Source organism: Coturnix japonica, chromosome 14 (genome assembly GCF_054131305.1).
Source record: "Coturnix japonica strain WE chromosome 14, WE-NBRP24, whole genome shotgun sequence".
In the NCBI taxonomy this organism is placed as follows: Eukaryota; Metazoa; Chordata; class Aves; order Galliformes; family Phasianidae; genus Coturnix; species Coturnix japonica.
The window spans coordinates 1,344,480-1,360,008 of record NC_140676.1 but is presented as its reverse complement, the minus strand read 5'-3'; the positions used below and the strand labels follow the sequence as shown (position 1 = coordinate 1,360,008).

General features: G+C 40.2%; 1 protein-coding gene across 1 annotated transcript in view; it reads left to right on the top strand.

Moving 5' to 3' along the window:
- Positions 1 to 15,529, top strand: part of IQCH (IQ motif containing H) — a 51,493-nt gene that overhangs the window by 25,207 nt on the left and 10,757 nt on the right. The window contains exons 13-15 of the mRNA XM_015873302.2: positions 408 to 599; positions 10,967 to 11,087; positions 12,071 to 12,357. Of these exons, the coding sequence (XP_015728788.2) occupies positions 408 to 599; positions 10,967 to 11,087; positions 12,071 to 12,357 (600 nt within the window). The remainder of the gene's footprint in view (positions 1 to 407; positions 600 to 10,966; positions 11,088 to 12,070; positions 12,358 to 15,529) is intronic.

The following is a 15,529-nucleotide window of genomic DNA, read 5'->3' as shown; positions in this document are numbered from 1 at the left end:
TCACAGATGTTCGGCTGGTGTTGGAATCTGGCACAACTGTTTCTCTGACTCTGCAGACAGTGCAGCCCGCTCCAAGCTATTCCCTGTCAGAGACATTTCTTGAGATTCTGATGTGACAAAACAGCCTGGACAGGCAGATCTCTCTGCAGAATACCTCCCTCTATGAACTATAGGAGGTGCTCTGTTGCTTGCAGGTACTCTTCCCAAGTTGGCTCAATACAGCACCATAAATTCTTAATCAAAGAAGAATTCAGCTTTTGCTAATTATCTCAGTTAAGAGCAATATGAGTAGCTCTAAGAAACAGGAACTACAGTTAGGAAATAATTTTCCAAATGTTGGGGAGCGGGTTGTCTAAAACAAGAAGCAGTGTGGCACTGTCACAGTACAGAAGTTCTTTGCTCCACAGCTGATCAGTGCTCTCAGCCAACTGATTGTGGACAACATGGAAGTGCGGCGCTGGCTGTTCAAAATGAATGATGAATCGGGAGGAAATGGCACTGCCTTCTGTGATGTCATCTTGCATTTGGAGTGCTACCACTGGGTTCTAAAGGAGCGTCAGAAGCACAACCCTGAGACATGGAGTAAGAAGTGGGCACATGTAAGTAATAAAGGAATCTTGTTCAGTGTCCTGGCTTCATAATAGCCTGCTGGGGTTGTCTCACCATAACTCTTTAGTCTAAGCTTTTGTTTTAAGACACAGGTAAGAGTTGATGTTGCAGAGTTGACAGTAGATTGTATGAAATAGTAGGTGCCAGTAATTCAAATTAAAGCAAAGATATAGCCCCAAATACAAACAGATGTGGAACAAGTTCAGCACAAAGCATTTAGTTTACATAGGTGGTAGAGTCTTACAGTTACATAGGAGGACTGGAAGTACTGGAACGAAAGCACTGAACTAACATGGTGAACAATACTTGTGACTTTGAAACCACAAAGTGATAACTTGTGTTCTGTTTTGCTAAGAATTATTACTTTCATACATCTTTCCTCGCCAATAACTTTTAAGCCTACTAGCAATTTTCATCTGTATAAAGCAGAGCACTCGAGGTATCAGAGAAAATTAGGCTCCCATGTATTTCATTACAGCAGGCGCTCAGGTAGAGAGAGTATATAAATACTTCACTGAGGGATGTATATGAGTATAGCATGAGCTCACAGACTGCAAGGTGGGTAAGAATCCACATGCTGGAACAGAGGTTGTAAGACAATGCATCTCAACCACAGAGACATTGATCTGAATTTAGAATTCATTAGTTCTGGTATTCAGAGAACTATTTGTACTTTAAATATTCATTGGTATTTAAGCGTGTTAATTTCAGTAAGCATTTAATATTTGTGTATGCAGTGCCAGATTTATGCCTCACGTAATGGTTTTAAAGCCAGAAGGAATGTGTACAGAAAGAATTGTTTAATTTACATAAACTACTCATTACGGCTCTCTTGATCTTTTCTTCTTTTAATTCAATCAAAACTGTTTTGAAATTTTTGATTGAATTACATCGTATATTAAAATTTCAAATTGGGCTGCTTACAGCTCTGTTGCATTTGACAGCTACAGAATAATTCCTCATCACAAAACAGAGCTTATCCTGTAAAAATGAAGCGCTAATTTCTCCAGTGTGCTAAGGATCCTTCACTCTGTGCAAGGCAGGCAATACAAAGCAGAGCTCTGGAGAGCTGCATGGCACTGAGCAATCTGGAACATGAAGCTACCAGATCATGGCCACAAACTGGAGGGAGAGGACATGGTGAAATGCAGTTTCACAAAGCCTAGTTCTTTGCTGGTATCAATTCCCTTTGCAAGCGTTATTACCTAGAGTTGTATTAGCATTCCTAATTTTTCCATGGCTAAGTGACTCTGAATAAAGGGATGCAGTGATAACCAGCTTTCTCTGCTTACTCTTTCATATGGTGTTTATGTTAGGATTTGATACAGCTGGGAGCCAATCTTTTAGAAGCCCTTAAATATAATAATTTGTCATATGTTGGTAACTATATGGAACGATGCATTTGATCTAATTTTCTAGTGTCAGCAGGAAAACTTCCATACATCCAGGCCCCTTATCAAGTGAGCTTTGGTGGAGTGAAACTTGCTGCAATTTACAGCGTCTTGTTTGAATACGCACGTTCAAGTGTTTCTGCCTTCTGAGATTAGCCCCCTTTTCTAAAATGGGAGACCCTTTTCATATATAATGAACTGCAGTCTCTGTTGAGTATTACCATTGAGAGCAGGGGATTAAAATCGTCCTTTGTTAAGGAATACCATTGTGATGATACACGTTTAAACATCAAAGCGTTAGTTTATGAGCACAGGCATCCTTTAACGTCCTATTGCAGCATGTAGACTTGCTTCTTTGGATAATGAAGACATTGTGTCATCGGCATAGGCTGCCACATACAAAACATATGCTGGCAGGTTATTAAAAAATTCAGCTTTTTGATGAAAGACTATCCTGCAGGCTAAGAGTACAGTGAAAAGACTCTCCATTCTGGTAGAATTATTAGAAATGAGGATATGACTGTAAGCACTAAATTATGTTAATACTTACAAATAGCATCGTTTGCATAGCAGTTTAAGACACGGTACCCAAATTTTCCTCATTGGTATGTAGTAGGCAAGGTATTAAAAAAATAATGTAGTTTTTGAGTTTGAATTGTGTAAAAATCGATTCAGTCTGAAAATGAGACTGATTTTAGGTTCTTCATTTCAAATACTGGCCAAGCAAAAATGTGGGGCAAGATAATTGAGGTATTTTACCTTGTTAACACATTGCAGCAGCTGAGTTATCTGAGAGATTAATTATTTTGCAGCTGCATAAGGAATAGAACTCAGAAACTATGCTGGGTCTCTGCAAGGCCCTCATCCTTCTGAAGGCTGGCGTAAGTCTGCCAGCTGATCAAAAATGTCATAATGGGATCCAGCTTTGAAAGGTTTTCAATATCAAGAGAACTGCTGCCACCATGTTTGCTCATTTGGCAGTTGGGGGCCATTTCGAAAGCTATTTGTCAGCATGAAAATCAGAATGTGACCCGGGTTACATCCAAAAAAGGTCAGAAAGTACTGAGAAACCTCATCTGTTTGAGGGGTATCTTGCAATGTGAACCATTCTTGGAGGAGGTAAATAAATTCAGCTTTGTAACCATTTAGTAAATGCATGTAAGATATCTGTGCTGTGAGATGCTCTTATGCCATTATGTCATGATTTTCCAACCTATTTTCTGTAGCAATTCAAGCTTCAGGTAGTCCATTTGTAGCATAAATAGTGGTTCTGCTCCTAGTTAGAGTAGCAGTAGAGAAGGTATTTAGGACAATTAGAAGATGGCATTTGAAATATCTACAGGAAGATAGCCCTAAAGCTTACTAGAAGATAGTATTCCAAAGCATGCTACAAAGTCAGGAATGTTTTATTTAAAGTTAACATTTTTTTTTCAGTTTGGGGAAAATCTCTCCTATGTTTATATGGATCCTTGCTGTGAGACCATATAAATTCTTGAAAAAGAAAACTACTGGTTATTAAAATTGCTGCCTGTCTCTGTCTTAGGGGGGTTCTGAACTGTGAGTTGTAGGATGGTGACACCACCTGAACTAGAGGGAGGTGTTCCTGCCTACTGCAGGGGACTAGAGCTGGATGATCTTAAGGGACCCAAAGAATACTTGTAACTTCTTTCAACCCAAAGAAGCCCATGATTCTATAGAAAACAATACAGGACTATGATTACACAAGTCTAAATAGTAGCTAATGCACAAGATTAGATTAATAGTTGAATTGATTTCAGAATTAACTCTTATTACTCTGCATCTCCTAATTAACCAGCAGGATCAGCAACGTGTTGTGAGTTTACTTAGCAGAAGCCCTAAGATGAGTAAATACAGACTCAAAACAAAAGGAGAAATGTGTGGGGATGAAGAGGAAAAGAGCTGAAGTACAAAAATAGAGCACAAAAGCAGGCAACAAATATCTCTTGAATGAGCCATTGTAATTGGCCGTAGCTACGCAGCCATTTCAAAAGTCTCCATTAAGTATCTGTTGTAGAAGAGGAAAAGCTATTTAATGTGCTTGGGCAGCCTCCTGTTTTAAATGTTCGAGTGTTTGAATCTCGTTGTCTCCATTTGTGTCACCCTATTTTGTCACGGTTTCTTTTCCCTATAGACCATATCTTGGTTAACTCACCAAAATGCATAATAGAAAATCTAAATCTTTTCAAAAGGCGATAAATCCAGAAAATCTAACTTGTGATTTGAGTTGCATGAAGCAATTCTCAGATGCTGGTTTCAGGATTGCGCTTGGATTGCTTCTGAAAAAATACAGTTTGAAAGGCCAAGATAAAATGCTATGAAATTCTGGGCTTTTCTTTAAATTTAAGTGGTTTTGATCAATATTCACAAGCTCTGTAATAAGTGATTAGGTAAACTTCGCCTGGAAATCAGAAATAGCATTGAAGAAGCTTTTAGCTGGTTGAATGAGCTGCATTCATTGTAAGAAACCTCAGGCTTATGTCCCGTATTCTCTTTCTTTAATGAAGCAAGAATTCAGAGTAAAGAGTGTGTTTATAAACAGCTCAAAATAAAACCACCCATAGTATTGTCAAAGAGACACAGAAACGTGGCTCCGTCAGCACAGTGATTTCAGACTGGTTTTGAACCATGTGGAGTAGAGGGGCTCTGAAGCAAGGCTCTGCCATGCTGCCCTTGTTTGCACACAGCTGTAGGTGTGCAGGCTTTTCCAGCCTGAAGAGGGCCAGGAGCTGTGGCAGAGATACAGGAGATATATTTGCAGGTTTCTGACAAGCTTTTCAAATTTCTTCTGCCCAATATGATATTCAGTAGAAAAATAGAAATATTCCCTAACACTTCAAGGAGAACTTGATTGTTGGTGAAGCTGAGCAGTTGGTGGTTCTTCCCTTCTATGGACAGTGCTCCAATGTATCCTAAATCATTTGTGGACAGTGAATATTTAAGCTATCTGCAGTGCTCTTCTTACTCAGTTTATCAGTATCTCTGTGCAGCTGCCGAAGCAATATTTTGGATGATTCCTAAATCCTCTGCAAACCAAAGCATGACCATTGTAGTCCTTGCTTAAATGGAAGCCGCAACATCCATTCCTGAGAGTGGGAATAATCAGATATGCAAGCTGTTGGTGTGTATGTCCTATTGATTTAATATGCTTCTAATCAGTACATAAAGCTATAGGCCTGCAGTGTTAATTTTTCATATGCTTACAAAGTACCCTTTGATTTTCTGTCACGCGTTAATTACAGCGTTTTGCCATTAAATAGGAAGCTTTGTGTAAACTAATTACTAGGTAATCATTGTCTACCGCAAGCGTGCTGTTTGTACCTTTTATTTTATTCTAAAAATGCACAGATCTCGCAGTCTGGAACCACTATACCTTCCAGCCATTAGCTCTCACTAATTCATAGCATTATTGTGTTAAGATTGTAGGAGTTGTAATTGTTGTGGTATCAGTGCTGTTAATTACCGGAGTAAACAGTTGAAATGGTGCCAAGGTCTATTGTACAAGGCAGAGGAAAGGAGGTTTAAATGTTACTTCCACCATCTGGGGACTAGAGTAGAGGCAAATGCTGGAAAACAGCAGTGAGGCAATATCAGAACTTCAGCTCCAGGGTTTGAGGCCATATGGATCCCGAATATTTTGAATCAATTGAATTTAACTGCCAGTTTTTAGCAATAACAGCGTGAAAGGGAGAGGATAAAGCAAGAGCACTAAAGAAATCTGAAATCCGTTAATGTTCTCTCGTGCAATAAAATGCCTGCTTGGATTATTTTAAAAATGTTTATTTTGCTGAAATCCAAAGAGGAGCGCAGAGGCAGCTCTAAGAAAGTTTAAGTGTGTTTTGTTTGCAAAATGCAGAGCAGGTTTTGTCTGACAATTCCTTCTGCGTTAAGGCTCCGCAATTTAGAGAACATTCCTGGTGAGTGACTGTGGATAATCTGTACGGTGCTTTTTCTTCCCGAAATGGCATTGTTTGGAATTCATTTGAATCCTTTCTTTAGAGAAGAGAGACAGAAGAAGAAAGTGAGCACATTTTTTTGAGTTCAGAACATACAAAAGAAGCTAATTCTAAAAATGTTATTAATTTGAGGGTACCTGAATTGATGGTGCATTTGCAGAGATCGATAGAAATTTGGGGAAGACGTACCCAAGTGTTGGTTATCTCGTTGTGTCTGAGGGCAGGCAACCCAGACTCCCAATTTTACAAGGCTGTGTTTGACATAAACATGAGATTTATTTTTAAGGGCTTTTAGGACAATTGTGTCACATTTTCCTCACTCCGAAGGTACACTCCATGGAAAAACTGAGGCCACTTTCTTGCCAAATAGACACCTTTGCACATAAAATAGCAGCGCATACAGGGTATTTTTTGGAGTAGGGGAAAAAAACAATTGAATAGAATTGTCTTTGTCTCCAATTAACGTGCTGTGCGTAAACGTGCAGAACTGTGTGATGGAGCTTTCAGGATCCTTCTTCTGCCCGATTCTTGCTGCGGTGGTTTTGTCTTTGATTTCCCTGCATACATTGTTCTCTGAGATGACATCTACAAAAGGGGATCTCGGCAGCATATTGCTGCTGCCAGTTCGGGAGCGTTCAGAGGAAATAGAAAGGATCTCTCCTTCTAAACAATCCTGGTTTATTTATCTTTTATTGGTCTGTTAGCAGATGTTGAAGTAGTTTGGGGCACAATGTAAACATGTGCTTTTCAATAGAGGTATGGTAAGTAGCAGAGTATACAATGAACCTGAAGCAATTGGGAGGGATGTTTTGGACTCGGCCAGCATTTGTTGCTTTGTGTGCACGCGTGTGTAACTGAATTTAGAATTAAAAGAAGTGCTTGATCTTTATATATTGAAATCCTCAGCGTGCAGAGTGACAGCATGAGCCAGAAGAGAAAACCATGGCCCCATGTGGTGTGAAAAAAGGAACAGCAGTTTAAGTGCTGGAAAGTTGAAAGAGAACTAACCTTCTTGTTCTCGTCGTCAAGGAAAGTGGCTGTTTTGTGCTTTTAGATTGAAGCGTAGCATATGTGCCTCGGTTTGACAAAAAGCCTCTTGAGTCAAAGCAACCCTAGTCCTGTGTGCTGATCCAAAGCGAAGGCCGTGGTAATGAGGGACGGGCTCTCAGGAAGCAGTGAGTAGATAATACTGCATAAGTGGAGAATTCTGTGCGCTGTTTTCGCCATTCTACTTAATGCAAGTCGCAGGCACGGCGAATCGCTTGCCATACAGCTGAAATGGGCCATTAGCTATCAGGGAAAATTGTCTTTGCTACTTTCAGCAGATGGAGCAAATATTTTACAAAGCAATTTTACATACGAAAAACATTTGTGTTACTTGATAATGATGGCTGTTTTACATGATGTTACCTTCTATCAGAACGTGCTTTTCCAGCTCATGGAAGGCAAAAATGGCACTTTTTAATTTTAAAATTTTAAGTTTAGAATTAAACACTTGGGCATTAAATCAGGTTGCAAACTTTTAAGTAGGTGGGGTAGTCGGTATGTCACATCTGAAAACGTTTCTGTTGCAGTAAGCATTTCAGATAGTTTTGTTCAGCAGGGCAGATGGCTGTTCTGGTCAGCAGGTACCTGTATACCAATTAGAAAACATGCCAGTTTGGTTCAGTTTGCAAAACAAAAAATAATTACATGTACTTGGGTTGCAGTTCAAAAGCAGTTACTGGACCTTTCTAATATTGCTGTGTTTGCTGGTGTTGCTGAGATCATAAGGATAAGCTGGGCTGCAGCAGTTCACATCAAGGCAGCCGGAATAAGTTATCACAGCTCCACTGATCACAGTATAAAGGATATGCTGTATAAATGGTGTGAATTGTCATAGCGCCATTGGAGTGGCATAAATTGCCATAGCTTCATTGACTTCAACAAAGATCGGGCACTTTGTATTGCTGAGGATCTGTCATTTTGTTCTTCTTTGGCCCAGTCAGCTTTACTTATTTGGAGTCACTTTCTTCACTCTATTTGCTCGCAAGGTCTAAATAATTTCCTTTCCATCTGATTTTTAGCTAAAAAGCCCCAGGTTTTTCTCATGCATTCTGCTCGGCAGCCTCTTTATGTCCCTAGGTCTTTCTTCCTAGGTCTAACTTTATTTCTTCTTTCTGTTTATTTACTTATCTTCTCAACAGGCTTTTCTTTGTTGACTGATCTCTCTCAAGAAGATTTCCAATCGGTGCCTCCAACATATGCCACATTTGGTCCCATGTTTTTGTTGCAACTGCTGCTCTGAAAAAAAGCCTTTCAAAATTCAGCACGCAGAAGGGTGAGAAATTATTTTGTGTTTAGAGGGGAAAAAGGTGTCAATTTTTCATGCTTACGCATCATAATAAAAAGGTGCAAAACATATGGATGGATTTAAAGGTTTCCAAAGGATGTAAACAGTATTGGGCTGCTTTGTGTTTTCCTAAGAAATATCAGCTGAAAGATTCAAACAAATGCTCCCTGTTTACATCCAGCCTATGATTCTGAATTGTTTGGGGCCACATTGAGAAATAAAACATCGGTAAGCTCTGCTGGAGATACCGTCCCATTTAAATGAAATTAGCCTACAGTGCGCTGATCCTTTTAAAAGGTTTGCCTTCGTGAGGGAATGCTGGATCTGGGCTGGTGTTTGCCTACTAAAACTCCCTATAATCAGGATTATTGCCTTTTTAGAGCTTACCATTGCAAAAAAAACCCTTCAGCTGGAACTCCAGGTGCTGATCCTTATGAAGCGGCTGCCTGCCTCCCTTCTGTGAATACCTTGATTATCCAGGCATGCCTTGTTAAAAGCACTGCTACAGTGGGTTTGATCTTGCCAGAACGTTTCTCAGATTTCCTTGGGTTAGTTATTTCTGTAAAAGAGAAAACAGTGAGGTGGCTGGTTTGGCTGCATGCACCTTTTGCAGTCAGCTTGTCCTGATGGAGCCTGCAGCTACAGGGTGCTGCTGAGCTGGGGCCATGGGCACCCACGTGGCCCTGTCAGGCTCTGAGCTCATCCTCAGCTGGTGACCCCGTCAGTGCTATTTGACCTCACTGACTGAGGCTCGTGAGGCTGGACTGCAGGAGTCTTGTCTGAGGTTCATCACATGGACAGCAGTGGCATTTGATGTTCCTGTACATACAGATGAAGTGAATGGTCTCTGTCTCGCCTGCAGCCTCAACGTATGAACCAGTAAAATTCATTGCACATTACCCAAAAGTATTAGGGCTCAAGGATGAGACTCAGTGTGACAGAGGTATTGCTGTACGTACATCGGTGCCAACTGATGTGTAGGTCAGGAGCTCCATGTCATTCACCATGGCTCAGATCCTCTCTCCTAAGCTGTATTTATCTTCATTGTGTGACAAACCACCTGATCTTGTGACTTCTTGGCTTAGCAATATTTCAGCATGAATATAAAACAAGACAAGGCCAGCTGCTGCTTGCTCACTTTTCTGTTATTTCAGTCAGACGAGGTAGCAAACTCCTAAATTGCTTGTTACAGATTTGTTTTTGTAAGGAAACTATTGGTGAAAAACCTGAATCTTGGTAAATTTTGAACTTGGGTCTTGCTCTTTATGTGGTCCTTTGTCTTTGCTATAAACCTATATGCTTAGTATATTGGTATACTGACTTTAGCCATTTATTAACATTTTCCTGTGAAGTATTTAAAGTCAACAGCTTACTTTGTCTGTAGTGCATGATGGGAGCCCACATAGATCACCCATCAGTTCCTCACTGAGGAACCCCATCCCCCTTTTTGTGGCTGGACAGCCCATAAGAAAGTCACCTTCCAAAGTCTCAAAGGCAGACTGCGCCCAGGAACAGGATGTATTTAGAGTCTATACCCTCGCCATTGGCACATCCTCCTCATTCAGTTAGATAAATTGTAGCAAGATGATTATCAATTTGTATTTTTGATTGCATTATGTCATGTGTTTCATGATGAAGACGATCTCTTTAAGTTAACTGATGTGTAAGAAGGGAATGTTGCTTTTTCTTAGTTCCTAGATGTTAGCCATAAGGTTTTATCATGTCCTTCTGGAGCTCCTGATAGCATGACTGTGGATTAGGACGGTGCCACGATCAGAGGACAGTTGGTCATCTTCTGAAACACAGGATGCTGGAGAGAAGATGTAAAATAGAAGCAAAGAGACCCAAGGGAAGAAGGAGAATGTTTATGAAGCAGCAAGGAAAGGAGCCCAAAGCAATAGAGTCAGGGTCCCTGCACTTTATATGCTTGTGTACTTCTGGGATGGTTTTGAGCAGTAAAAGCAAAGCAGTTAGTTTCTGTATTTAATGGGGTTGGTTTGCATGTGCAATAACATAGCAAAGAACTTGATAAAAGGAAAAAGCTAGTTTATCACCTCTAATGTGACTGACCAAATTCTACCATAGATAAAGGCACAAACACACTTCTGAATTTGTTACAGGCTGGAGAATGCAGCATTTAAAAAACTTGTGCTTGATTTTTCCCTCATTTATTTATTTGTGTATTTATTTATTGTAACCAAAGGATGTTTGCACTTATATAACATCTTAAACATAGAGAGCCAGTAGCACTATGTCTGGCATATGTGACTATTTCAATATGCTCAGTTTCGAAATATAAACAGTGTAGAAGTTATTGACTGCCAGTATTGATCACTGAGCAGTTACCAAGTGCTTAGCATTTTCAGTTGCCAGATCAAATTATAGATATAAATTATAATGAAATAGATGCTGCACTGAAGGCAGGGGCTGGAACTGTCTTTCAGAGAAGAACAATTTGAAATAGGAGGGAAGAGTAGTAAGTAGAAAAATTTAAAAAAAAAAAAGGCTTCCTGACTGTGGGTAAACAGTAACCACATTTTTTTGGTGTTTTTTTTTTTTTTTTTTTTTGCCTGTTGGAGGCCTGGTTTTTAATCACCCCACAAGCAGTTTTCATTTCTGTAGTAAAATTGCTTGTGGTTCTATTTAATTTGTTTCTGCAGGAGCCAGCTTTGGTGAAGATCTCCCAGGAGCTGCCGGGCCTTTTAGCACAGCACGTACAGCCAGTCAATGAGAAACGATTCCCTACATGGGAAAAATTCCTCCAAACATTTCTTAGTCAAGGTAAATAAGACTGCAAAGTCGCTGTTAAGTGTTATAAGGAGTAATTATACCATATTGTATGCCATATTCTTGTTAATCTTGGGCCCATTTAAATATTTATCTCCTTTTGTTTCTCCATTACACTTCAAATGTTCATTTGTGAATGAGTTATAGCCGGCTATTCTATCAGTTGTAAGTCTCATTGAAGAATTTAACCTATTTTAATCCTGGTTTACCTTTCTCACACAATTCTGACTCAATAAGAATCAGCTTCTTAATCCTGGCTTAGTTCCAGTCTGAGAGCTGGAAGTTTCATTTGCGTGGTGCTGAGACCTCATTGGCGCTTCCTGCATTAACTTTGTCATGGCACCTTTGCAGTATCCAGCTGATGAGGAGCTCAGTAGGGAATCCAGGTTTGTCTATTACAGGCAGTGTAGACGCAAATCCAGAATACCAAGCCAGAACACTAGTGATTTTCCTACAGACACCCATGCTAGAAGTTGTCTGCTTTTCTACATACCAAGTTCCTCATGTGGATGAACACTGAAAGGCAGACGATGCATCTCAGACCACTGTATGGATGGCAATCTCCTAGATTACTTCCTAGCAGGAGATGCCGCTCACCAAACGTCCCAGTAACGTCATTTCACTGCTCTTCTGGCTGTGCTGTCAGACAGCCCAAAGGTCATTCATATTACCCAAGAGCATATTCTTCCTGTCAGATATGTGATATAGTTCAAGTTTGGAACTGCTTGCAAAGGATCTGCAGATCAGAAGCCACTGGTTGAACTGTTCAGTGCTACAGGAGATCTTTCTCTTCTCAGAGATTCATGGGTCCTAGCTACGCTGCTCCCATTACATTTATTTACTTTCTGTATCTCCATAGCAGTCTTCCCTGCAATGTCTGAGCACAATAGGAGCTGGATGGTTTCATTCTGTGCACTCTGAAGAGCATCACATGTGAATTTGATTACTAGCTTAACTGCTAATTCATTTCTTACTAGGTGGTGTGATAGAAGCTTTCCCACTCTCAGAAAATGTCACAAACCTTACGGTGGATATGCTGATAGAGCCAACGGGAGAGATAAAAGTAGTGTCATCAGGAGACCAGCTCCATGCTGACGGACCTCTGCGATCATCTGGCACCACCATTCCACAAAGATCTGTTGATCCAGCAGTTCTTAATTCACTCTGCTTAAAAATTGGAGAAGCCTGTAAATCTAAAGGAGTGCTTGGTTACTTCTCAGCTGATTTTGTGACTTTCATCCATCCACAAACAATGGAGCAGCAGGTGAGTGGATCAGATGCGATGCAATGCGTCATAATGTCCCTCTGAGATGGTGAAACGTCTGCTTTGAAGCTGTGAAGCCTTTGTACACATAGTATTGGGAGCCCTCAGCACAGCAGAGCATGATTTCATTCCAGCCTGAGGCCATACACCACTTTCTGCTGCAGTGCCAATGTGTGTGCAGTTAGCAGTTTGCTTGCTTTAGAGTGTTTCAGAATACCTTTGTAGAAGATCAGCAAATCCAGGTATTGTGTGATGTGACAGGAAAGTCAGTTTTCCAGTAGTGTCTGACAGCGTATCATGGTTTCTCCAGTCCTGAAAGCTTATCACCATGGGCACGTGTTGCACTGATGTGGGAAGAGATGGGTTTTGAGGGGTCTGGACTGAACAATATAGCAACTTAAATTATGATATTTCAAGGTTAGCACCTCAATTTTCCTAGAAAGGAAAATGCTACTGGGAAAGCAGCGTAATTTTGGAGTGGTGAACTACGTGACTTACAACAGGCATAACTATGCAAAATGGAAGGGATTAAGTTAATGCTTTCTCATGGAATCCTGCCCAGGAGAGTGTTCTGTGCGGATGAATAATGGGGTCTTTTAAATGGCAGAATCAGAACCATTCAAGTGACCCTAGTACCTCCTGCCAGCATTTACAAGCCCATCAGCAAAACCTCACAGTCAGCTGTATCACAACTTTTGACAACATAAAAAATAATGTAATAAATCAAGACAGCAGAAAGGTATTGACTCCAGAACTTGCTGCTGCCTGAGGTAGACAGCAGGGAAGCAGAGGAGTAGTGGCCACTGTCCCAGCACACTCTGCTTTTGGTGCTGCAGAACAAATAGGTAAAAAAATGGATGTAAAGAAATAACTGGAATCATTATGGTTGGAAAACACCACTAGGATCATCCAGTCTGACTGTAATGCAGCCTCTGGCCTGAATGCTGATGATCAGTTTTGATCACAGTTTGTACAACATATCTTGCATGTTTCTATGCTACAGTAACCTGACATTTGTTTTATTTATAAGGTCAGATTTTCTTGCCATAATGTGATCTATTAAGTTCTTTCACAAGTCAGATGCTGGGAAAAGCAAATAAAGGGCATATTTGAATACTTCATGTGATTTTATTTCTAAACAGAATGAACTGAAGAACAGTGAAGCCAGGTTTCCCATAGATTCATACCTTAAATTAAGTTCCCACATGTTCTCCAGCTGAAGTCACCCCACAGCCTTTCCCATTGCAAGCTCACCAGTAAGGTTTTTTTCTTTCTCCTACCCAGCTGCCTGTTTTAGGAATCTCATGGGAGATGAATACAGCCAAAAGGGCTGAACGTTAAGACAGATCTACAAAGTAAAGCATCATGCCAGACTAAAAGTAAAGGAAGATCTGGGTGAGGAGGCTGAGCTTTCAGTATTTGGGTAGTGACCTTGTGTTTGAAGACTAAAGAAAGCGAGATGATTTTTAAATCAAGTGTTTACTGTTAGTGGTGGATAGTGGTGTTTACAAATTCAAAACTGGCACTTGCATGCAGGTGTTTATTTAAGACCCCTGCATCAAGTCTCAGTTACTTATTTTATTCCCAAAGCACCTCCTTGGTTTTTAGGTCTTTTGATATTGTTTGTGCACTCACCTACTTATCTGCACAAGTCTGTTGTCTTCTATGATCTCCAGTTAGGACCTCTACTGTTAGAAAAACTGTGTAATTGTAACAGGGAATGTGCCTCTTGTTCATGGGGCAAGCAATGCCGTATGGCTGGACTTCAAAAAGATGGCATGTCTGTATGCACTCAAACCCATTTGGGTGTCTTTTTCTCCTGGACATCTGAAAATCATGGCGTGTACGGTGTGAGAAAAGGCTTTAAACACAGGGCTTGCATTTAAAACCCAAGAGTTAGCATATGGTATTCAATGGCAAAAGCTGGCTCTTTGGCAGCGCTATGATAATTGTATTCTGTTTTAAACACAGAGAAGGCTTAAAATGGGGCTTTTGGTAACTGATTCTGCTGTAGGGTGACTGTGGTAAACCAGAGAAGCAGAATAATGTTAGCTCTGAAATACAGATTGCTGTAAAGTTTGAATGCCAAAATGTATTTACATAGGCATTGTAATTAGAACTGTGGGTGAGCCATATCATATAACTTCCATGTAAAGTTGCTTTGTAAAGATCAAGAGGTGACATCCTCTCCTACTGAAGTCAGTGGGAGTTCTGCCAATTGCTTTGCTCAAGCTTGGAGTTCACCAAAATGCAGAAATGCTTCCTGAAGTTGTGACATTTCCTGGCATGACCAAGGACGTATTAAATCACTCAGTGTTTATTGTGGTCTTTTACTGTTCCTTTCTGTTTTGCCTTGGCTTTCTCCCCTTGTTTCTGATTGATTCTACCTTAATGTTTCCTGTTTGTCAGCATGTACCACAACTTTAACATTATTTAAGCACAGGTTTTTAAATTTAACTAGTTACAGAGGCAATTAATGATGCCATCTGTCTTGTGAGAGAGAGATTACACAAAAGATTGTGCTCCTGAAAGCACTATTTATTTATTTTTTTTGGCAAACAAGAAATCCTATTAGACTCTTAGAACATTGGCTCACTAATTTCACAAGTGCCCATTTTAATGCAGTAGCTGAGAGGCTCAGATGTATTTGTGTATGTGTAGTATACTCAGGCATTCTTTCAAAGTTATGTTTTATGGAAAACATCAACTGATACATGATATTTTTCCATAAAGCTAAAAATTAAATATATCGTTGAACATCTGTTACCAGTACAGTCTGAGTATTTAAATACTTAAAATTCCCTGAATCCTTCGTAAATTTACATGCCACATAAATATACAACTCTTTAAGGAACGTGAAGGGCCAAATAAGTGAAACTATCTTTCTTTGCAGGCTGAGCAGCTGCACGCTGCAGTACCTGTCCTCACACATGCTCACCCTGCATGCCCCCAATAAGGGGACTCTGAGCAGAAGGCAGATTAGCATGTATTTCAGTTTCAGGCTCTTCACTCTGAAAGTCTTTAAAAATCTGTACGCCGTGTAGCATAAATTTGATACGAGCAACAAGGCATTGCTTATAACATTTTAAAAGATTGCTACTGTTAGCACATTCCCTCAATGTGTTGTTTCCTTCTATGTGTTGCTGTTATGTCACTGTGTTCCCCAGGGGAA